The 26,232-nt window shown below is 34.9% G+C and overlaps 1 protein-coding gene across 1 annotated transcript in view; it reads left to right on the top strand.

Annotated features, from left to right (window-relative positions):
- Nucleotides 1-26,232, top strand: part of COL19A1 (collagen type XIX alpha 1 chain) — a 293,777-nt gene that overhangs the window by 101,232 nt on the left and 166,313 nt on the right. The window contains exon 11 of the mRNA XM_069489063.1: nt 16,119-16,172. Coding sequence (XP_069345164.1) covers nt 16,119-16,172 — 54 coding nt within the window. The remainder of the gene's footprint in view (nt 1-16,118; nt 16,173-26,232) is intronic.

Raw genomic sequence — 26,232 nt, forward strand, 5'->3', positions numbered from 1 at the left:
TTTTAAAAACTCAAGTGCCCATCAATACATGAGTGGATTAGTAGAATGAGGTATATGTGTACCATGGAGTACTACTCAGCCATAAAAAATGGTGAACTAATACCTCTTATATTACCCTGGATGGACCTGGAGCCCATTCTTCTAAGTGAAGTATCATAAGAATGGAAAAACTGACACCACATATATTCACCATTAAATTGGAATGAATAGATCAACACTTATATGCACGTATGGAAATAACGTTCATCGGAAATCAAGCAGGAACAGGTGGGAAGGTAGAGGAAGGGATGGGTAAATTCACACCTAATGGGCACAGTGCACACTATCTGGTGGATGGGCACACTTATAACTTTGACTCAAATGGTACAAAAGCAATTTATGTAACCAAAATGTTTGTACCTCCATAATATTCTGAAATAATTAAAAAAGTACAGAAAATACCCATATACCATTTACCCCAGAAAGCAGATCATTTGTGTTCTCTGTGTCTCTCTCTCTCTGTATTATATATGTGTATGTGTGTGTAAGCATAATTTTTTCTATATTATTTAAAAATAAGTTACTTAAGCCATAGCTCTTTACCCTTACATAAGAATAAGAATATTCTCTTATATAACCAGAGTATAATTATCAGCTTCAAAAATTACATTAATATATTACTTATTTCAATTTTGACAAAAATAAATAGCATGGGCAGTTTGTAAACACTTCTCACAGGCAGAAGCTCAAAATAATGTAGGGAGATGATAGTGATACTATTAAGTCAAGTTTATTGATAAAGGAAACTGAAGCTCAGAAAAGGTGTGATTTTACTGATGTCAAATTCTTTGCTCTTTGTATCTCAGTAACTCTAATTGAGTGAGAATTCATAGTAAAGTTTATAAAAGCATTAATGCCCAAACAAGCAAACAAAGAAACCTCTAATTCATGCATCCTGGTCAAACAAGGAACAATTTGGAGACAGCAATGAGAGCAGTGAGTCAGGAGACATAGCAGAGATTTGCCTGTGATGATTGTGGAGAATTTCCTTCTAGATCTGTCATTCTCACTGGATTCCCAGGCAGCAGCTGCAATGGACTGAATTGTCTCTCTCAGATGAGTATAAAATTTCATCTCCTTTCCTCATCAGCAAAATGAAGTGAATTGGAGAATTTTGGAAAGGGCCTGAAATATTATTTCAGACATTGCTATAATTTGGAAATTGTCATACTAGTACACGGATGATTTGGCAGTTTTGAGAATTCATTCTAGATGTGGCACTAGTTCCAAATCAGCCTGAGAGACTGTCCTTTAAAATGTCATAACTATACTTTACTCAAAATTTTTTCTGATGATATTTTATTCAGGAGACATTTGTGGGAGACCTACTGTGTGTCTCTGCCTATGTGCATCTGAGAAGAGGCAGACCAGCCTAATAATTTCGAGGAATGAGCCTATATTAGCACATCTGACAACCTGTTATGCTCTGCTCATAGTCTGTCTACCTCATCAGACATCATTTTAGGCCTGGATTCACCAAAAAGGCATCTTCTCATTGTATCTGTCTACCCAGGACTTTTTATTTCTCTGTTGCCTCCCTCCTTTTGAAAACCGAATGCTTTCCTCTCTCCTCTCTCTCTCTCAAGACTCAGCTATTCAATAACTCAGCTAATCTGAAAATAACTTGCCTCTTATGATTTGTCATTTCTAGTGTTCTAACCATAATTTTAGGCAAAGTGAGAGGGTGGGCCATAGCATACCATCTTGCCAACATGTCGCACTGAGACTATTTCTATGGATGCATGAGTTTACTTCCAGTTGTTCGTATCCGTAGAAGCTATGACAATAGTTACATGAATGTTTCCTTTGTCCTTGTACCACAAAATCAGTTTCCAAGAAGCCTGGAAATTCTGAGATGACATTAGCAAATGTGAATGAACACTGCCTAACAGTAGATTTCTCAAAAGTCTAGCTTTCTAAAAGACAGTCTTGAATTCTATCTAGACTGTCCATACAAATGTCAGTTGGGTAGCTTCCCTGCCACAGCAATTAGCCATGTTAACCAGGTAGCCAAGACGAGGGAAACTTGATAATAGATGTCTTGAGTTATGTAAAGCCATGTGTTTGTTTAATCAGAACTATGCCATAAATTATTTAGCAAATCAAAGCAAAGACTGTGTCCTTCTACTTTGAACTCAAAGGACTATCTAAATTCTTTAATTATACTGATTTTTTTTTTGTTTAACATTTTTGAAGTAGTGAACTTTCAACTAGATCTTGGAAATGTCTTGTGATACATCAGTGAAAGTATTTCTTGAAAGAAAATTTGTTCTTCGTATACAAAATATGAACTAAATTAAATTTATACTCTATAATTATTGATATCTGCATTTGTAGTTACTAAAGGGAATTGATATAAGCTGATTTTGTAGAATTTATTTTGTTAGATTAAGGCCTTTCTTCCCTTGGAGATAGAACTTAATTAGGTTTGTGTCGCAAATGCAATTAGGTGAGTAATCTTGGCTGTAATTCGTTTAGTTGAAAGAATGATGAACAATTTGTGACATAACAAACAGGTTTTTATCAAGAAAAAGTCTTTTTGAGATCACCTATTCAAAAAGCAAAAGCACTGGTCTCTAAAAACAAATTTGTCTTAAAATTTACCTCAATTCCTCTCTGTGGCCTTATGAAGTCATTTTAAAAGAATCTAGGTGAATATAATTCATAATATAGTACCTTACATATAAATTCTTTTTTATCTCAGTACTACAACAATACTACTTAGGTAAGTTTAGGAGTTATTTGCTTTTATCAGTTAAAAATCCCAAAGGTTAATAATGGAAAAGACTTAGGTAGATTCAGACAGCTATAGAGGCAGACATGTGAGTAGAATCAATGTTTCCAAGCACTGGACTCAACTCACTAAATCCCAATTAGACCCTTATGCTTTGGCTTGGCAGCTTTTGAAAACCTATCATGTTTCTTAGCATATATGTGGTTTGAAGTATCTATTGTAAGTTATATTAAGGTGGTAAGCTACAGTTATCTTTAAGTTACAAAAGAATTTCTTATTTGGAAAATAAAAGTTCTGTTTTTCAATTTCCTTTGTTTAATTTATACATGCAGGTTAGTGGTACACTATATATGCCTTTTTAATAATTTTTCAAATTTACAACATTTAGGCAGAGGAGTTTTGTTTAAAATTATATTCCTTAGCTTATTGATTCCTAACAATGAATGAAAATTATTATATTTTAGTGGTTTAAATAACTGAAAAACTAGCTGTAAGTTTATTTGAAACCTTTAAACCTCAACAATACACAAAAGAAATATGTTTTAATTGTTTCTGATCTTCTGTATTGAGTAGATTTCCTTCTATCCCCAAAACCAGCAAATAACACAAAATAGATATTCTCAATGCTAGATCTACTTTGTTAAATTTCATGCCTTTATATATATATATGTGTGTGTGTGTGTGTATATATATATATAATATACACTACTATATGTGTAATCTGAATAGCTTGCTATATACATATAGTTTATAAAAAAGGGTATTTTCAATGAAATCTAGTTTTGTTTCTGTTCTATATTGTTAGACTATATATGTACACACACATACACACAAACACAACACACACACAGAGTCTAGTAGGGCAGAAAGAGCAGAATGATGACTGGAAAGCTATATGCATATGTAGGGGAGACCAAATAAGCCAAGAAAAAAGAAAAAGCCAAAGAATATTTGAGAAAGGGCTATAATACTGAATGCATTTTTCAACCCACCTGGAAATCTTCCATCAGAAAACGGGAGCCTTATGGACTTCAGGAGTTAACACAGCTTTTGTCCAAACCATTATATAATGACTAAGTTATTAAAACACAGGAATGATCCCAAGGAAGCCAAATTAAAAATAAAAATAAGAAGAAAAAATGAACAGAGACATTAGCAGCTACTCACCATATATGAGATAGATTCCACACTTTAAGTCCATGCAAGTGAATCCCAAAGTAAACAAGATATACAAAGGAAATTGGAAAATGTGACCAATATTCTTGGAACAAAAAGCAATCAATAGAAACTCACTCTCAATGGGCCAGATTCTCAGATATTGAATTTAGCAGACAGAGGTTTTACAGAAATATTGTGAATATATTTAAAGAACTAGAGAAAACTCTGTTCAATTAATTAAATGAAAATATGATGAAAATTATTCAACAAATAGAGAATCTCAATAGGAAAATAAATACTATAAAAAGAACCAAATGGAATTCTAGAGTTTAGGAGTACAATAACCCAAGTGAAAAATGTGTTAGCAGGACTCAACAGCAGATTTGAGGTGGCAAAAGGAAAAATCAGTGAACTTAAATATAGATAAATTGAAATTATCCAATCCAAAGAAAAGAATTAATAAAAAATGAACAGAGGCCAGACATGATGGCTCACACCTGTAATTCTAGCACTTTGGGAGGCCAAGACAGGAGGATCACTTGAAGCCAGGAGTTCAAGACCAGCATGAGCAACATAGCAAGATTCTATGCAAAATACAGACTTTACAAAAAATGAAAAAAGAAAAAGGAAAATTAGTGGGGTATGGTGACATGCGCCTCTAGTCCCTGCTACTCAGGAGGCTGAGGCAGGAGGATCAACTGAGCCCAGGAGTTTGAAGTTGCAGAGAGCTATGATGATGCCACTGCACTGTAGCCCAAGTAAGAGAGCAAGATCCTATCTCTAAAACAAACAAAAAAAATGAAAAGTGAAGAGCCACAGAGGTCTGTAAAGCAACATCAACCACACTAACATGGATGTAACAGGAATCCCAGGAGGAGGGGAGAAATATAGAAAGACAGAAACAAGAGCCAAAACTTCTCGAATTTGATGAAAAATATTAATCTATATATCAAAAAACTTCACAAACTCCAAGTAGAAAAAACACAGAGAACCATATCTATACACAACATAGTCAAACTGTTACATACCAAAGACTAACAGTAAGTATTAAGAACACTTAAGAGAAAAACAATTCATCATGTGCATGAAAACATAATGAGAATAATAGCTAATGTCTCTTCAGAAACAGTGGAGACCAAAAAGCATTATAGTGTCATATTTAAAGTGCAAAAATAAAAAAAGATATTGTCCAACTATGAATCCTATATTCAATGAAACTATTAAAGATGAAAGCAAAAATGAAGCCATTTTCAAATAACAAAAATAAAATGAATTCTTTGCTAGCAGAGAGGAACTACGAGAGTTACTAAAGAAGTCTCTCAGGCTGAAAATAAATAACAGACGGTAACTTGAATCCAGAGGAAGAAATGAAGAGCACTGGAACTTGTAAATATAATGGGTCAATGTAAAATATTCTCCATATATATAGTAATATATAAATATGTGAAAAATATATATTTGCATTTTATTTTCTTTTGCTAATTTATTTAAAAATATAACTTCTGAGGCAATAACTACAAAACTGTACTGTTAGGTTTATAACATATGGTTATAATGTATATGACCAACATAGTACAAAGAGAGGGAGAAGAAATGGAGCTAAATTGAAATTTGCCATAGTTTGCTGAAATTAAGTCAATATTAACTGGAATAGATTATAATAAGTTAAAGATGTATATTGTAAATGCTAGAGCAATCACTTTTAAAAATTTCATAAAAGCTAAAAAATTGTAAGAGAAAATGAAATAGTAATGCTAAAAATATTTGTTGAACAAAAATGAAAGCAGTAGAGAAAGAACAGAGGATAAAAAAACAAGACATATAGAAATAATCAAATAACAAAACAGGAACTTTTGCCTAACTTAATGTAACAAAAGATTTCTTCTATGTTTTATGCCAGAAATGTTATGGATTTTATAAATTTTACTATCCATTTGAATTAATTGTTGTATAGGGTGCCATTTATGGGTCAAAATTTATTTTTTGCACTTGAAAATCCATCACATCTATAATTGCATTAAATAAAATACTTGCTCATCGGTAGCATATAAATTCAGAATTAGGAATGATAGTTATACCACACAACCACAGATTGTCCACATGTGTGATTGAGATAGTGACATATTTGCTTTCTGGTGGTTCAGTGTACAAAACCTTTATTTCATATGTAAAATTATTAAAAATATTGCAAAAATAAAATTCAAAAATTACATTAAATGCAAACAGAATAAACACTACAGTCAAAAGGAAAAGATTGCCAGACTGGATTTTTAAAAGCAAGATCCAACTATATGCCATCGACAAGAGATATGAATTAGATTTAAGATACAAATAGGTTGAAAGTTAAAGAATATAAAAAGTTGTACTATATAAATAGTAGACAGAAGAGATGTGGCATGACTATAATAATATCAGACACAACAGACTTAAGGCATGTAATATTATTAGAGACAGGAAAAGTTATTTCATAATGATAAAGGGGGCACTATAACAGGAAGATGTAACAATTATAAATGTGCATGTACCTAACAAAGCCTCAAAATGAAAGGTGCAGAATTTGACAAATGAAAGCAAATAAGCAATTAGAAATAAATAGAAAGAAAGAAGCAACTCAACAATTATATTTAAAGATGTCAATGTTCCTCTCTCAGTACGAATATAGTAGACTTGAACAACTCTACAGTGTTCTTGTCCTAATTGACATTTATAACAATAAAATACAATTTTTTTCAAGTCCATATAAGTCATTTACCAAAATAGACTATATTCTTCATTACTAAATGAATTCCAATAAATGTTAAGGCTTCAAACCATATAGAGCATGCTTTCTGATCACATTTGAATTGAATTTTAGCATCAATGTCAGAAAAATATTTGTTAAATCTGCAAATGTTTGGAAACAAAAGAATATGCTTCTCAATACCCCGTAAGCCAAAGAAGGAATCAAAATGGAAATTTGAAAATATTTTGAACTGAATGAAAATTTTAAAAAGTTTGGTTGTATAGGTTTAAATTCTTATATTAGAAAGGAATAAAAATGCTAATAACCTAAGTGTTCATCTTAGGGGACACTCAGGGGGAAAAAAAAGAACATATCAATCCCCAAGCACATAAAAGACAAGAATAATAATAAAAGATCGGAGTGGAAATGAATAAAATAATATTTTTTTAAAAAAAACAAAAGAATACATATAATCAATAAAACCAAAAGTTTGTTCTTTTAAAAGATGAACAAAATTGATAAACTTTCAGCCAGACTGATCAGAAAAAAAAAAAATCAAGATAATAATTACCAGTAACTGTAATGAGGACGGGGACACCACTACCAACCCTATAGAAACTAAAAGATTTATAAGCAAATATCATGAACAAAATTTAAGCTAATAAATTCTAAACTATAGATAAAATGTACAAATTCCTAGAAAGTAAAAAATTACCAAAACTACCCAAGAACAAACAGAATAATTGTGTAGACCCATTTCAATTATATACATTGTAATAGTTAAAATCTTGCCACAAAGAAAAGCCCAGGTTCAGTTGGCTTCAATTCTGTCAGTTGTCTTTAACTCTTATTAGAAATGAGATCAATTCTATACATAATCTTTCCAAAAATTGAAAAGTAGAGAACTCTTCCACTTCATTTTATGATGCCAGTTTTACTCTGATACCTTAAGTCAGACAAAGACCTCATAAGAAGCTACTGGTCAGTTTCTCTCACGAACATAGACACACACGTATACACAAAAACCACTTAATGAAATATTTAGCAAACTGAATCTAGTAACATATGAAAACAATTTTACACCATGAAAGATTGGATGAACATTTAAAAATTAGTTAATGTGATACACCATATTAATAAATGGCAGAAACAGTATGATTACCTCAATGGATGCAGAAAAAGATATTTTTTAAAATTCAATACCTATTCAACAAACTAAGAATGAAAGAGTAATTCCTCACTTGATAAAGAGCATCTGTGGAAAAACTGTAGCTAATATTATTCACTTAATGGTGAAACACTGAATTATTTCCCCCAAGATCAGGATCAACACAAGAATGTCCACTCTCTGCATTTATATTTAATATTATACTAGAAGTTCTAGCCAGTGAAATACTGTAAGAAAAAACTAAAGGCATATGGATTGGAAGAGAAGGAGAGCAATCTTTATTCTTAGATGGCATAATCTTATATGTAAAAAATATCTTACGTAAAAAATCCTAAGGAATCTACAAAACAACCACTAGAACTAATAAGTGACATTTTCAAATTGCATATATGATAAGAGAATTGTTATCCAGAGTATATAAATAACTCTAAACAGTCCAAGTTTTTTTAAAAAATGAGTAAATGATTGGAATAGATACTCTATCCCAAAAAATATGGATTGCAAATAAACACATGAAAAGTTGTTCAGCATAATTAGTTGTTAGGGAAATGCAAAACAAAACAAAGCAAACATGGAAATGTTAGTTATTTTAATTGGCATGGTTTCATGGGTGTATGCATTTATCAAAACTTACCAAATTGAACACATTAAGTATGTAAAGTTTATTGTATGTCAATTATACCTCAATAAAACTGTTAAAATTTTTTAAAATTTAAAAATACCATTAAAAAATAAAATAAGCTAAACCACGTTCTGGGAGCAAATATTTTCAAATCATATACCTGATAAATGACTTGTATAAATAATACATAAAGAACTTCTACAACCCAATAATAAGAAGACAAACTAATTAAAAATGGACAAAAGAGATTGAATAAATGCTTCATCAGAGAAGATATGTGATTGTCTAACAAGCACAGGATTGATTAATCATTAAGGAAATGCAAATTAAAACCATAATGAGCTATAACCAAGCACCCACTAAAATGGCTATAATCAAAAAGACTGAGAATACCAACTATTAGTGAGGATACACAGAAATTAGAAATCCTAATACACTGCTAGTGGAAATGTAAAATGGCACTTTGGAAATTGGTTTGCAAACTTCCTAAAAAGTTAAACATACACTTACCCAACAATTACACTCGTAGGTATTTACTGAAAAGAAATTTTAAAAACCTATATCCACAGAAAGATACATATATAATTGTTCATAGCAGCATTATTTAGAGTATCTAAAAATAGAAAACTAGTGAATTAATAAACAAAATATGGTATACCCATACACATGATACTACTCAAAAACAGAAATAAATGAACTACTCCCCCAGGAAACAACATGGCTAGACCTCAGAAGCATTATGCTGAATCAAAGAAGCCAGACAAAAAAGGCTACATGTTATATGATTCTATTTATATGAAATTTCTAGAAAAAAGCAAACACACAGAGACGACAAGTATGTCAGTGCTCTTCTGGGGCTGGAAATGTGAGGGGCAATGGACTACAAATGGGCACAAGGAAACTTTTCCAGGCAATGAAAGTATTTTCGTCCTGGATGGAACTGTAAATGTGAAACATGTCCAAATTACGGTATGTTAATCATACCTTAATAAAACTGTTAAAACATCAAAAAAGATATCTAGGCTGGAAGTAGGAATTTGAGACTCGTTAGCATATAGATGATCACGGTAGCTGTGAAAGTGGAGAAAACACTTAGAGAAAGTCTATTGAAAGGGAAAACATAGGAACCTGGGATAGATCTCTATGGAACGGCAACTCTCAGAGGATCCAGCAAAAATGAAAATGAGAAAATGTGGCTGCAGGAGTAGAATAAAATGAAAGGAATATAGCAAGCAAGTATTTCTAGGATGGGGCTTGTCAAAAAAGTACCAAATGCTTCTAATAGGTCAAGGAAGAAAAAGACTGAAAGGTATTGAGTAGTGGTCACCAAAACCTTGGCATAAGCAGTTTTTGAGGAACAGTGAGGGCACAAGTCAACCTAGAATGAACTTTAGAGTGGGTAGCAAGTAGAGGGAGCCTGGTTCAAGAAGTTTATCTGAAAAAGGAAGGAGGCAGATGAAGCAGGAAATGTCAGGAGGTGACAGGGCAAGGTTTTTGTTTTAACAGAAGATTCAACAGCATGTTTCAGTGTGCCTGGTAAAACAAGAGTAAGGGGAAGGAGGTTTGAAGATTCAAAAGAGAGGGCATGACTTTAAATATCAATTCCATGACTGGCAGGAAAAGGATGAGATTGAAAACACAAACTGAAGGATTAGCATTAAACAGTATGGGGCAATTCTTTCCCACGTATAAGAATAGAAGAGGAATAGTATTGATGTAAGTGAATTTGTAGATTTGATGGCATCATAAAGCTTGTGTGACAGCTTCTATTTTCTCTGTAGGAAGTAAGGCTATCTGAGAGTAAGAGCAGATGTTATAATATCAAGGATTTGAAGGGAATAGCATAGTTTAAGGACCTAGAATGATGTTAATGATCGTGAATTTGTAAGGGTATCAGTCTACCAATTTGCATAATTTTCTCTAGGTACAGAGAGAAGATGGACAGTTGGATTCATTGGGACTTGCTCTATCAGAAAGACAGTAGATCAAGGGTATTTAGAATGGTGGTAAGAGCAGTTGGAGGGACAGATCATGGATATAGACATAGGTGAAGTCTTTGGGAGCTGATAGACACTATCTTCATTTTGGTTCCCCTTAAACAAGGTCTGAGACACTGGCTTAGGGACAGGTAGTTTATTTGAGAGGGAGCTCAAGATAATAGGAGTGAGAGAATGGGAGGAATAAGTCAGGAAACAAGGACAAGTTCATTAAAGGGTGCATTTTTTGAGCTGCTCATCATTGTGGGCAACTACAGCTGAGTCCTGTTGAAAACCCTCTGAGGAACCCTGTAAAATGTATCTGGGAATTGTCCCTCTACAGGACAAGAAGCTGACACATTACTCCACTGATTCTTGTGACCCATTGCAGGAAGATTACTTCCACGAGCATTAACTTCCCCCAGCCTTTCAGGCTTCCTTGCCAGGGCTGAACAAACTCTTTGACTTCAGAAAAAAATCCAGAGACAGAAGACTGAAGATAATGGGGAGGTTGAGCTTCAGGTGAAATGTTGATGGCATCCAAGACTCCATAGGAACTGTCCACCGCAGCTTCAGCTAAAAACTAAAGTAGGGCTAGGGCACTTGATATAAGGTGAAATTGAACCAGTTGAATGAAAGTTCCTATGCAGGCAAAGTTATTGAGCAAATAACTTGGGATAATAGAAGGAGTTCTTTGATCATATGGAAGTTACTTGTATCCTCTTAGATACTGATATATCATCAGTAAATGGGGATGAGATTATCCAACTTGTATTGTTACTGCTAGAATTAAAAGACCTTACTATTTAAAATGCTTAGCACAGAGCCTAGCATATAGTAAGACATATAGAATAAAAGCTACTATATTATTGCTAGTATCTATTGAAATACTAGTAATTTTAATAACTACCTGTATTACAGATAAAAATGGATTACTTCAAACTCTGTAAAAGTTACTTAACTTGAATACAATATTTTGTATGCCAAGACATTGCAATTTTGTTTGGAAGTACATTAGATTTTGGTATAGTTTTGAAATGCGTGTCATCATAGAACGGGTATTGGGAAAATCTTAAATGTAATCTAATTCCCATGTATTCTCTTTCCTGTGGTTAAGATTGCATTTAAGTTTCCACCAGAGTAGAATGATTTATTTTATTTTCAATGAAATCTCCAGAGATGTTTTGTTGGTTTTGGTTTTGAATTTTTTCTGCTTTTGAACTTATCCAAACACCAAGAAACAGTCCAAATGCATTCTACTCTTGAACAACTTCTGATGTCAAATAAGTTTTTTTTTGTTTTTTTGTTTTTTTTTTTGTTGTTGAGACAGAGTCTCACTTTGTTGCCCAGGTTAGAGTGAGTGCCGTGGCGTCAGCTTAGCTCACAGCAACCTCAGACTCCTCGGCTTAAGCGATCCTACTGCCTCAGCCTCCCGAGTAGCTGGGACTACAGGCATGCGCCACTATGCCCGGCTAATTTTTTTCTATATAGATTTTTTTAGTTGTCCATATAATGTCTTTCTATTTTTAGTAGAGACGGGGTCTCGCTCTTGCTCAGGCTGGTCTCGAACTCCTGACCTCGAGCGATCCACCCGCCTCGGCCTCCCAGAGTGCTAGGATTACAGGCGTGAGCCACCTCACCCGGCCTAAATAAGTTTTCTTTAATTCTAGCTTAAATCTTTAATGCTCCAGTTTTGTTTTACTCATTTTCTTCTCAGCAGAGAAGAAAGGAACAGCTGGTTGCTATTGTCAACTTTCTCTTGTTTGGGATTTATTAAATATGCAATACTTGAATATATATATTCTTTCCTGCTGCATATAAAAGTCCCATTGCATTTTTTTCAAAGAATGATAGAATTTAAAATTGAAAAGCTTTAGAACTCTTCTAGTCCCAATATATGCCCTGATTAACCAATATCAGTTAAAATAGTGTTGTCATATTGCATTTCTTTTTTATTTCTTGTAATGAATTGCCTGATATGTTCTTTGCTCAATTATCAGTTGGAATATTATTTTCTTATTATTATATTACTATATAAAATGCAATATCTTTTTATTTAATGATGTTAACTATTAAGCCACCAAATGATATTTTCCCCAGTTTGTCATTTGCCTTTTATAGTATTTTTGCCTTATAGGTTTATAATTAATATTTTGCCAAATATGTATTTCTTTTTTCTTTCTTTTTTTTTTTGGTTATGTGCTTAGAGATGCCTTACCCACAATGAACTTTGAGTTATGTTCATCCATATTTTTTTCTGGTCTCTTAATAATGGTATTTTTAAGTTGGCTCTCTAATTCAACAAGAGTTAACATAAATAAAAGATTGAAATTTATTCCTAATAAATTTATTCCGAATAAATTTCAAGTTATTTATTACAGCATATTGTTTTGGCCTATTGTATTTCAGATCCTAAATCTGTTACATGAATATTCATGGTGTATCTCAGTGGTTCTCAGCCAGAGATGATTTTGCCTTTTAGGGACATTTGGAAATGTCTGCAGACATTTTTATTTGCTAAGACTCGGGGAGAGGCTGGCTACTGGTCTCTAGTGCATAGAGACCAAAGATGATACTAAACATGTACAGGACATCTTCCACAACAAAGAATTGTCAATAATACCAAGATTAAGAGAACTTCATAGATGATAGAGAGATGGATGGATGGATGAATGGATACATAGATAATAGATAAATAGATAGACAGGTAGGTAGTCATTGGATATCAATCTGCCTACCAGTTGCATACTCACCAGTAGTAATATTACTCAGACTGTATTTCTATTTCCTATCCAGAAGGGCATTTTGAGAGACCGATTCCTACTTTGCAGAAATCTAGATACACTGTATTTTCAGTTACCCCTGGTCTGTTTTAAAAACAAATGAGCTTAATAGCTTTAGAGCACAGACTCTGCACCATACTGCCTGGTGTATAACCTAGGACAAGTTATTTAACCTCTCTGTCTTTAGTTTCATCATCTGCAAAGTAGGAGTACTAATCATACCTTTATCCTAGGTCTTTATAGAATTTCAAGATGCTTAAAATAGTGTTTGGCACATAGTAAATATTAGAGAAGTATTTGGTAAAAATGGTAATATGGTAAATAGTATGGTAAATAGCTTTCTTATGAACTCTATTTGATCATAATGACATCCATTTTCTTCTTATGTTAAAAGTATACTTTTTAAAATCTATTGTAGATTGTTGCTAGGGATCAATATGAAGCAGTATGTTTCTTCTTTAGTTTTCTACCATACCTCATATTGTCTTGCAATGCAGCATAAACTCCAACAGAATAGCAACTCTGTTCTCTGTATTTTTTTATTTAACTTTTATTACCACTGTCAAGCTTGCAGATTTCCTCATAGGCACACATTTCTTTAAAATATGGAGTTGCTTGTTTTTTTCCATCTATGAGAACCATTATTTTTGAATGAAGATTGTATCCATTTTTAGCTACATTCTAAAAGTTAATGTTGATATCCATGGAATTATATGTCTTCTTGTGTCAAAAATTTCTATTCATTCTATTAACTTGTGCTGAACACACTTTATGTCAACATCTAAACACTGTATTGTTCCTGATCTTCTTACTAGAAAGATATTTTCTTCAGTGTGTTCCTGAGCCTCTTAATTTTTATACTGCTTTCTGTCATATTTGACACCTACATCAGCTATATCCAGTGGAATTTACTATGATGATGGAAATATTCTAATTTGCATAGTCCAATTTGGTAAGCACTGTTGAGCATTTGAATTGTGTCTAGGGCATCTGAGGAGGTGAATTTTAAATTTTATTTAATTTTAATTAATTTAAATTTAAATAGCTACATGTGGCTAGTGGCTCCTATATTGGACAGCTCTAGAGAAAATCCTCACCTTTCTATTTTCAGTTAAAACACTCGGCTTCATTCTATTAATAACTTGTACCTATTTACTGACTGTATTTGTATGCAGTTTTGTCTTATACATTATACGTGTATTTCTTATATCCCAGTGATCAAGTTATTTTTGCTTCATTTTCTGTATTTTCCATATAGTAGTAATACATATCCTTAAATGATTGGAAGTGTGCACATGTATTTCTGTTTGTAGAGTATTAATGTACTACCTTTTCATATCGAGTACTTGCTTGACTTTAATTGTTTTGCAAATAAAAATAATAATATTCAGTTAATTTTACAAAATTCCTTTCTAGCATAGTTCTTTTTCTGTGTAAAATAAGTTGGAATGATGCTTTGTTGAAAATAAACAGGATAGTACATTGGTGCAAAAGGTGATTATCTATATTTAAAAAAAATAGTTTAAACCCAATAAGAACATTTTGCATTTGAGGCCACACCAGGAGACTCTACATTATTGGGGAAATATATGTGTTAAATTTGGGGTTTTAATGGTTTTATTGATGTATAATTGATAAAAATCCATGGCTCCTACCTAAAGTGAACAATTTCATAAGATTTGACATACATATAGACTTGTGAAGCTATCATCACAATCAACACAATGAACATATGCATCATCTCAAAAAATAATGTTCATTATGAAAAAAATAACAAAAACAGAAAAAATATAAAGAAGAGAATAAAAATCATCCAGGTGGCACAAAGCAAAGATTATTACTACTAACTGCACACACACACGTACACACACACCCAGTGATAGACTTTGTTGAGTTCTTTCTATACATAATTTTTTTTATTTTTAAGCACTTTAATGATTGTACAGATAATACATGTTTTCAATAGAAAAAGATTAAAAGCATTGAAGAGTAAAGTGAAGAAAAAAATCATCCATAATCACAAAATGCATAGATTAACCACTTTTCTTGTTTTGGTTTATATTCTCCCAGAATTGCTTTTAAGACTCATAGGTAGACAGGTATGCAGATAGGCAGGTAGATGAATGGGTACGTAGGCAAGCATTTTTAAAAATTGAGTTATACTGTATATACGCAGAGAGTGCCAATAAAATTATACAGCTTTCAGATGGTATTCAAACAAAAATAGGTGTCATATGGGTATGTGTCATTCACAAGGGTACTGGGGGACATTTTGAACATTTGTAATTTTAAAGTAATAAAAACAGATGTTGGTTAACATTATTACACTGAATTTGTCAATTCACTAATTGTATCTTACTTTTTATATTATGAGAATTTTTTCTTGTATAAAATAAAATTCATAAACATGATTTTAATGGCTGCGTCACAGTCCATTCATTATCTATATGCTCTTAACTAATTTTCTATTATTGGATATTTAGTATGTTTCTCTTTTTTTACTCCTATAAATATTGCACTCTGCATATTAGTGCCTAAAACATTTTATCTCTGATTATTTTAGTAGGTTACTTTCTTAGAAGCAAAAGTCACTGACCCAAATGAAATGAACAGATTTAAGATCCTTGATATGTATTGCCAAATTGCCCTCCAGCAAGTTTTTTGTTGCTTACAGAAGAAAATAAGTAATTTTTGTTATATTTCTACCATTTAATCATTTTTATGCAGCTTTCTTTGAACCTTTAAACTTCTCTTTGGTTTTAGGACTCAATTATTTTTTATTAAATGTTTCTTTCAAGGGATTAACCAAACAATCACATTGTTATAGATACCTAAGCAATGTAACTCTTCTATTTTTTCCTAGTGAAGGTTTTTTCAGATATAAGATTTTTCATTGTATAAATTCTTTCTTTCTAGGGCGAACAAGGAGAAAAAGGAGATCCAGGTCTGTCTGGTCCTAATGGACTAAATGTAAGCCTAATCTTTTTTCTTATATACTGTTTCATTGTGCCACTGAAATATACCATCTAACGCTATTAAGATTTGACTCTCCTTGGCAGAACTAGCCACAGTCAAGCAAAATTAAGAAGTAAGGTAGCTTTTTTACATGACTCAGTAGAGGCCCTGTGTTTTTAGTTTCATTACAGGTCGTTCTTTGGCTTTATGTATTTTGTATCTGTGCTTATCCTTAACAGCCCTTTCTTCCTTGGTGTTTCTGGCTTGCATTTTTTCTAGTCTTCTTTCTCTGTCTTATTTCTTCTTACAAATATTCTGTTGTGGCCTCTGCTCTTACCCTGGGTTCACTTTTCATCTCATTCCAAATCTCCATCTAGTGAGGGTTCTGTTTGGTAGAATTGCAGTGATGAGAAGAAAGAAAAGAAGAGAGAGAAACTGTGAATCTGTGTTGCTCCCCCCCACTGCACCAGATCCTCAACATTAGGGACACCATGGGACATCCTCAAATCCCAGTCATCTCCTTCCTTTCCTTTCAGGACAATTATCCTCCCAGAATTTCACATCAGTTCTTAGGATGAAATTTGAAAGATAGCCCAAACCTGGGTTTTGCTCTGGAATGTCATCTTATTTCAAGTCATCAAACTCACTATTTCCTATAGATATACTAACTTTACTGGTAGGGGAAGTATCCAAAATGAGAGTTAGTTTTTCCCTCAGTCTCCCTTTCTCACTTACATAAATATGTTTTAGAAAGGGCCTGAAGGGCCACACTACTTACTTTGTGGATATAAGAATGAGGAAACCCTATATGAGGCTATATTTAGTTCATTAATGCCCTGGAAGTGTTAGGAAACCCATCGTGTAACAGCAGGTCATTACAATGGAAGAGGGACTGAAGACCAATCCTTGGGGCCTGTGGAGAAAGTAAGAGGGATACCTGAGTGGGGGGGTCTCTCAAAAGAGAAACGTCCCAGTAGATAATACTTGTAGTTCACACTGGCATGAAACTCTGTCCATGCGTACCCCTCAATAGCTTTATCTTTTTATTTACTTCCTAAGAAGCCTCATTCATGTCCTTAATATGACTCTCAATCTTGTTCTTCTCCCCTTGGAAGTCTTTTTTCTACACCAGAGAATAGGCACTAGCACCAGTGGTTAAGGGGGTCTCTATCTTCTTTTTCACCTGTAGTATATCAGGACACTGAATGTTACAACCGTTGGTCCATATGTTCAAATAGAGCATCTGATTCAGCTCCCTAACCCTGTCAGTAGAGGTACCTGAAATGGGAAGAGTTCTAGAGTGGAAAGCCAGGGTCCTGTTTGTATCCCAGTTCCATCACAGATGAGCAAATCACTTCTCAGAGTCTGTAAAGTGATGGACCTAGAATAGATTCTCAAGTCCCCATCACTATGATGTCTTATGATTTTATACAAAGAGATTATTAAGATTATAGACTTGAAAACCATCATGAGACTTGAAGCATTCATTCAAGTTTATTGAATTCCTTCTACATGTAAGAAACTGTGAGAAAAACAAAACAAGAATATAGCTGGAGCCAGAGTATGGAAAGTACTGCAAATGAGGATGTTTGTATTTTCTCCTCTAAACATAGGGGAGATATGGCCCACACTGAGTTTAAATGAAGACTCATTTTGTAGTGTGTTCTAAAGTGGATAGAATTTGGATTTATGGGGGAGGTGGGAGATGGCCAAATAGAAACCTCTAGCAATTGTCCGTGTGCACGAATACCAATTTCACCAACTATCCACACAAGCAAGCACCTTCAGAAGAACCAAAAATCAGGTGAGCGATCATACTACCTAGTTTTAACACTATATCAAGGAAAGAGGCACTGAAGAAGCCAGAAAAGACAATCTTGCATTACCTATACCACCCCTTCCCCAACCCCCAGCAGGGAAGCACCAGCACCACCAGTGGAGAGAGAACATGTGCACCTTGGGGAGGGAGAGTGAAGTGACTGTGGGACTTTGCATTGAAACTCAGAACCAACAGGGGAACACAACATAGGGCATAATTCTGCCAGTGCTCACACAGGGAGCATTTTGAACAGTCCAGCCAGAGGGAAATCCTCCACCCTGAAACTGGAGTTCCACTAACCCCATGACTGGCGACAAAAAGCACCCTGGGGCCTGAACTAAATTCATAAGGCAATTGGGCCACAACAGCTGCAGTCCTTGGGCAATTTCTGTGGCTGTGCTGGCTCGGAGCCAGTGGACCTAGGGTGCACACGACCTAATGAGACACAAGGGGCAGTGGTCAAGTCACTACCTATGTCACCCCTCCTTCAGCAACAGGCAGCATGTCTCAGGGACATTCTTCTTCCACTTGGGGAAAGGAAAGGGTGGAGCTCAGAGGACTTTGGTTTGCAACTTGGGTACCAGCTTAGCCACAGTAAAATAAAGTACCAAGCAGATTCCTGAAGGCCCTGAGTCCAGGTTTTAATTGCTACATGGCATTTCCAAACCCACGCTGGGCTGGAAGGAAACATGCTACCCTGAAGGGAAAAACCCAGTCCTGTCAGGCTTCACCACTTACTGAACTATAGAGCCCTTGGGCTTTGAATAAACAACAGAGGTAGCCAGGCAACAGTCACCACTGGCTTTGGGTGAGACTGGGCTAGCTTTAGGTGTGACCTGGTGCTGGTAGCCATGAGGGAGTGCCCACATCACCCCTCCCCCAACTCCAGCAGCCCAGCAAAGAGAGTGAGGGAAGAAAGTGAGAGAATTTGCCTGGTAATCCAGGGAATTCCTCAATATCTTACCCAAGTCCACCAAGGTGGTACCACGAGGTGTCTACAAGAGTCACAGCATTACTGGGCTTGGGGTAGCTCCACTGCTGATATGGCTGCAATGACCAAAGATTTAGATCATGACACTTAATTTCCTTTGAAAATTGGAAAGCATTCTCAAAATATAGTTTAAAAAAGCCCAGACTGTGAGGATTAAAATAAATATCTAATTCTTCAATGCCCATACATCAATGAACCTCCACAAGCATTAAGAACATCCAGGAAGAGATGATGTCACCAAACAAACTAAATAAGATACTAATGACCAATCCTGAAGTGATGGAGATATGTGATCTTTCAAACAAAGAATTCAAAATAGCTGTCCTGAAGAAGCTCAATGAAGTTCAAGACAACACAGACGAGGAATTCAGAAGCCTGTCAGATAAATTTAACAAAGAAATTGAAATAATAAAAGATTAAGCAGAAATTTTAGAGCTAAAGAATTCAATTGGCAAACTGAGAAATGCTTCAGAATCTCTCAACAGCAGAATTGACCAAGCAAAAGAAAGAATTAGTGAGCTTGAAGGCAGACTATTTGAAAATAGCAGAAGCAGTAATAAAAAGTCTCCCATCAAAGAAAAGCCCGGGACCTGATGACTTCACTACTGAATTCTACCAAGCATTCAAAGAAGAACTAATAACAACCCTATTTAAATATTCCAAAAAATCAAAGTGGAAGAGATATTTCCAAACTCATTCTACAAGGCCTGTATCACCCTGATACCAAAACCAGACAAAGACACAACAAAAAAAAAAGAAATCTGTAGACCAATATCTCTGATGAACATAGATGTAAAAATTCTAAACAAAATACTAGCACACTGAATTCAACAACATATTAAAAAGATAATTCATCATGATCAAAAATCTAGGTATAGAAGGAACTTATTTCAACAAGATAAAAGCCATATGTGACAGACCCACAGCTAGTGCAATACCAAAAGGGGAAAACTGAAAGCCTTTCCTATAAGATCTGAAAGAAGACAAGGATGCCCACTTTCACCACTGTTATTCAGCATAATACTGGCAGTTCTAGCTAGAGCAATCAGACAAGAGAAAGAAATAAAGGGCATCCAAACTGGAAAGGAAGAAGCCAAATTATCCTGTTTGCAGATAATAGGACCTTATATTTAGAGAAACCTAAAGACTCCACTCAAAAACTATTAGAACTGATAAACAAATTCAGGAAATTTGCAGGATACAAAAACAGTAGACAAAAATCAATAGCATTTCTATATGCCAACAATAAACAAACTGAAAAATCAAGAAAATAATCCCATTTATAATAGCTAAAAATAAAATACAATAAAATACATAGGAATAAAATTAACCAAAGAAGTGAAATATCTCTATAATGAAAACTATAAAACATTGATAAAAGAAATTGAAGAAGATACAAAAAAATGGAAAGATATTCCATGCTCATGGATTGGAAGAATCAATATTGTTAAAATGTCAGTATTACCCAAAGCAATCTACAGATTCAATGCAATCCCCATCAAAATACCAATGACATTCTTCACAGAAATAGAAAAGATAACCCTAAAATTATATGGAAACACAAAAGACCCACAATAGCCAAAACCATCTGGAACAAAAAGAATAAAACTGGGGGAATCACATTACCTGACTTCAAATTATACTACAGAGCTATAGCAAACAAAACAGCATTTTACTGGCATAAAAACAGACACACAGACCAATGGAACAGAATAGAGAACTCTCAAATAAATCCGCACATATATAGTGAACCTATCCTTTGAAAAAGGTGCCAAGAACATACAGTGGAGAAAGGATAGTCTCTTCAATAATTGGTGCTGAGAAAACTGGATATGCATATGCAAAAGGATGAAACTAGACCCCTGTCACCATATCCAAAAATCAAATCAAAATGGATTAAAGACTTAAATCTAAGACCTGAAACTATGAAACTACTAAAAGAAAATACTGGAGAAACATTTCGGGACATTGGTCTGGGCAAGGACTTCTTGAGTAATACCCCCAAAGCACAGGCAACCAAAATAAAATTGGATAAATGGGATCACATCCAGCTTGATTATTACACTGTTATTGTTGTTGGTGGTGGTGTTTATATTGTGTTATAATTCATAAACTGCTTTCACAAGGAATTTGAAATTCCATCCTCACCCAGCTTGATGGACTAGCTAGAGCAGGCGGTGATAGCATCTCTATGTAACACTATAGGACGGTTCCCCTTTCTCCACAACCTTGCCAGTGTTCATTATTGCCTATCTTTTTGATAAAAGACATTTTAATGGGAGTGAGATGATATCTTATTATAGTTTTGATTTCCATTTCTCAGAGAAAAGAAATAAAGATTTGGGAAATTAAGCAACTTTCTTTTATAAAATACTAAAATCAGGCTTTAGCCCTAAATTTTGGACTGAAATGTCTAATTTTTCCAGTAAATTGTGCCACACATCATTGCCTATTTTCAATGCTAAAAAAACTGACTATGCAAACTAAAGTAATTCAGCATTTATGACAGTTCACTCTGACTTTCAATAAGCACAGGTATGCATTCTTAGGAAATGAAGGGTATTATAATGGCTATTTCAATTTGAATTAAAGTCAAGCCATTATGGAGATTATAACTTCAGAAATATTACATTAGAATGTATAGTAAACAAATCCAGTGGGCCAGCTCACACCAGCTACTTACTAAATCAGAGTAAATTGGAATGATTTAATATTCCTACTAAATGAATTCAAGCTTCTTTCTTTCATAGTTTTTACTGTTGCATATTGCATATATCTTAATGCCAGTGTATCTTATAATAATTTCTCCTGTGCCAGCTTTACCACAAAAATGGGCCAGCTCACTTTGCAAAATATAAACTTAATTTAAAAGGAAGTATGTAGCAGTTCAGTTTTTCTCAACGGGGCACTACTGGCATTTTGGAAAGACAATTCTTTGTCTTGTGAGACTGTCTTGCAAAAGCAGAATGTTTAACATCCTTGAAGCTCACCAACTAAAACTAAGTGCCAATAGCAGCCCCTACTCATTGGGACAACAACAACAAAAAAATGTTCTGATTTTTTTAAGTGAATCTTGACACTACATTTCGTGTGTGTGCATGTATGTGCCTGAACTTTTGGTTGATCTCCGTGATATTACTAAACACATGTATGCTCATATTTCCATTATAGTTCAAATAATGCATACCAAACACATATCGAAATTGTCAAAAATTTGAATTTCTAGAATTTAACCTTCAAAATACAAGACCTCATCTTTAAACACACTCTAGTATATGTTAAATAATTTTGACTGTGGCCTACTATAAGATACATTTAACAATGGTGTCTTAGAATGGACTTGAAAGGAGTAATATAAAGTTGTCATTGTGGTCTTTGAGGTCAGACTACCTAGATTTAAATCCCAGCTTTGCCACTTACTAGCTGGCATACTAATTGGTATATTACTTATCCTGTCTGTGCTTCAGTTTCTTTATTTGCACCATAATATTAATAGTACTTACAGTAGGGGAAAAGAGAATTTTACTTCCTCTTGTGAAGATTTCAGTCTGCTGAAACAAACTGACAATAGACAGATGAACAGGCGAAAAGGCACACAAATTTGTTGACATGCATAAGACAGGAGCCATACAAAATATGAGACTCCAAGAAGGGCCAGAGGGCTAACGCTTAAATAATGCCCCCTTCATAAGGGAGAGGGAGATGGGTGAATGTAGGCAATTTTGAGGGGTCGTAAATGATTTTCAGAGGAATTGAATGGGACCAAGAACTGACAATAATAGCTTATGGACAAGTTACAGGAAGGAAAGGGGTGGAACTGCACAGAGGAAAAAAGATTGTTTTCTTATGCAGATAAAGTCTCCCAGGTAATCTTGGGGCTTCCCTCAGAACAGACTAAAAGTCTGGGCATGGTGCTGATTTTTGGTCTTTTGCCTTCTCTAGTGTTTAATCTTTCCTAGGTATTTGAAGAGATTCTTAGGGAGGGGGTTTTAAGACAATTGCCCTTTTGTGGTTTTCTTTTGGAAGATTTCCTCAGTCTGATAAGGAAACTTCCAGAGAAAGCCCATCCACGGGCCTGGCCGGGGAGAGGGAACAAGGGAAGGTTAGAAAGTTCTTGGTTCTGGCAGCTTCTAAGGCCTTTCAATTTCCTTTCATTCAAATGTGCTCAGCATGCCAAAGCATCACACTTTGGGGTTATCACTCTCTGTGCCCCAAAATTACCTCATGGGTTTTTTTTTTGTGTGTGAAAATTAAAGAGATCATCATACATAAAGCATTTAGAATAGCATATGGTAAGAACTATATAAACATTCACTATTATTAGAAACTGGATTAAATAAAACACATTTGTCTGTAACAGATAGATCTTTTCATGTATTTTTTTTGCATGGGGTTATGTAATCTTAGAAAAGTAGATTTCAATCATTGAGTTTAGTCTCCTCCTCTGTACCTTTATTATGGTCTTTCAAACATCCTTTATTGGAATTATAGCATCTGATGTTTCTAAAATAATCTCCTTATGTCAATGAAATATGTACTACTGAATACAAAAATATTGAAATCACAAAACAAGAGCTATCAGCTGGTAACAGCTGTTGACATTGCTAGGAAATAAGATGCAGCCAGTGGGAGCTGGGGCAAAGAGTCAATGGGTTAAAAATATTAACAAATAACATTATTTTGTATCATTTTATGTTTTTTAAAGAGTCAACATCCTATGAGCAGTAGGTCTTCCAATAAAAATTAATTTTATAGTCTATCTGCTTCTACAGTTCTAGCTGTGACACTGTTCTTCAGCTCCTATGTTGCCTTTAAATAAGAGTTTTTGTCCCCACCTTCTGTGTAGAGTCAACTACTGTGCTTTGAGAATCTTTATATACATGAATTTTATTGAGAACTTTAATAACAGATACCCATCTTATTCAATATTGAATTCAGAGTCTGTTCCATTGGTTCTTTATGCTTTACAGAGTGCTGTGTCCTTTCTCCCCAGCACTCAATAACCATTGATAGCAGCAACAGTGTGACATGAGGAGAAAAATTGCACTTGCAAAAAGCATTACTGATATGCTTCTCAGAGCCTGTTACGATGCCACGGCCTTAACAACACTGTACTTTGTCACAGGAGGACATGAGTTACATGGGCCCACTTTGATGGCCATAAAAGTAGAAGCTTGACGAATGCAGTACTTCTCCATTGCATTTTATCCTGTGTGCATTAGAGCACGGTTGTTACATATCCATCAAACGGGTATAAAACTGAGCAGAAAGAACTATTACTTACCCCTTAAGCTTGAACTTGAAAAGTAAAAGCAGCATTTATTAAGTGCCTACCATGTGCTAACTGTTTTTACAACATGTGATTCTCAGAACAACCCTTCAAGAAAACTGTTCCTTATACCTATTTTATAAAAAAGTTTAAATAACTTACCCAAGATTATGCATCAAAGGCCATTCCACTCGTGACTTTCCTGAAATCCACACCAGTGAAGTCTTGGCCACTTCCTAAAATTAGGCAGCCATGGGAAATATTCCCTCATACTTGATATATATTTCAATGATAGCACTCAGTCACATCAACTTGTAATTGTTTGAATTATCCCCTCCCCTCCTTCCTGCCCATAGTTGATTGATCCAGGGATAGTTAGCTGACTCAACTGCCAATAAGTCCCCTCCCTAGAAATTGGGGTTAATTTGTTAGGCAGAAATCTTTGCAATCTTTTTATGTATTATTTTATGCCTACAAAATAATATCTATAACATATATGATGGCTATAAATCATAGTTATAACTGGAACACCAACATACTCAGAACTCTGTGTGAGAACTAGGACGCCATCCCCTCCTTAGGATCTGCCTGTGTGGGTCACCCTATCCCATCCCCCACTCCAGAGTTAACCATTTTCCTGAACATTGTGCTTAATGTGCCCTTCCATTTTAAAGAATTGTGTTTCACATTTACATGTGTATAAGGAATATATTGGTTAGTCTTACACATTTGTAGATGTTCAATAATATTCATTAAATACATGGATACACCAGGTCTTTATCAGCCTTTTTTCTTTTTTCACATTTGTCTTTTCTCTCCATAGTTTTGCACAAGCAAGAAAAGCTCCTTTTAATAAACTTCTCAGCTCATAGGAGCTAGGAGCATAACCTCTTAGCCAATTATTTAAGCCCAGTGTGACTCAGCCTTGATACCTCCCTTTCCCTGCCACCACTTCTGGCATATCCTCCAGTCTCGCCCCACAGCATGCTGTGCCAGCTCTGACCACTGCTCTTCATCTCCACTGTCACCACCCCGTCCCAGCCACCCTGCTCTCTTGCCTGGAAAAGCTGTCACACCCCTTTTCTGCTTCCACCCTTGCTGCCTACAATCTGTGTTCCACATTGTAGCCAAAGTGGATTGTTTTCTTTTTTTTTTTTTCCCTTGTAAACATAGTCACATCATGTCCTTTTCCTGCCTAAAACACTTAAGTGGCTTCCCATTGCACTTATAATAAAACCCATCTTCCTCACCATGGCTTGCAATTCTCTGTGAGCCATGACGGCTGGCTGACCTTGACTTAACCCCTACTCTATCTGCATGCTCAAGACACTTTTTTCACCTTGGTGACTTTTGTGCTTGATGTTTCCTCTACTCCAACATTGTCCCCCAGCCATGCATGGCTGGATCCTTCTGAAATGACAAGTGGCACCACCACCCAGAAGCTGTTTCTGACCACCCCACCTGAAGGAGCAGCTCTCTCTCCCTTCACTTTTATCACATTCAGCCTGTTGACCTGTTTATTGTCAGTGGAACTCCTCTTATAATGTGTCCATGAGGACAGGAAACTTGTTGTTAAAGAAAAATTATTCTGACACTTGTTTTTAAAAAGTAGTAAGGAAGACTTTTTGCTCATGACTGTTGCAAGAGGAGAATTACATTAAAGGAGAGAGATCTGGCTTAACCCTATATACAACAAGGACAAGTGGGGATTTATAGTCAATGAGCAGAGCGGGGAGGGGGTCAGTGGATAGAAAATTACTAAGAGGGGACATCAAGGGCAGGGGGATTCTTGCTAAACTGATCTAAGAGGATTCTTGCTAAAGATAGGCCAGGGACTTAGACATCAAAGGTAGTGGATACAGAATAAACATCAACAGAAGGGGACTCTATATAAACTGACTTAGCAAAATTCTTGCTATAACTGGGCTGGTCAGGCCAAAGATAGGACAGGGGCCAAGGTCCAGACCTAGTTGAGAAGAGTGCTCCAAGGAGCCTG

Source organism: Eulemur rufifrons, chromosome 15 (assembly GCF_041146395.1).
Source record: "Eulemur rufifrons isolate Redbay chromosome 15, OSU_ERuf_1, whole genome shotgun sequence".
NCBI classification, from domain to species: domain Eukaryota; kingdom Metazoa; phylum Chordata; class Mammalia; order Primates; family Lemuridae; genus Eulemur; species Eulemur rufifrons.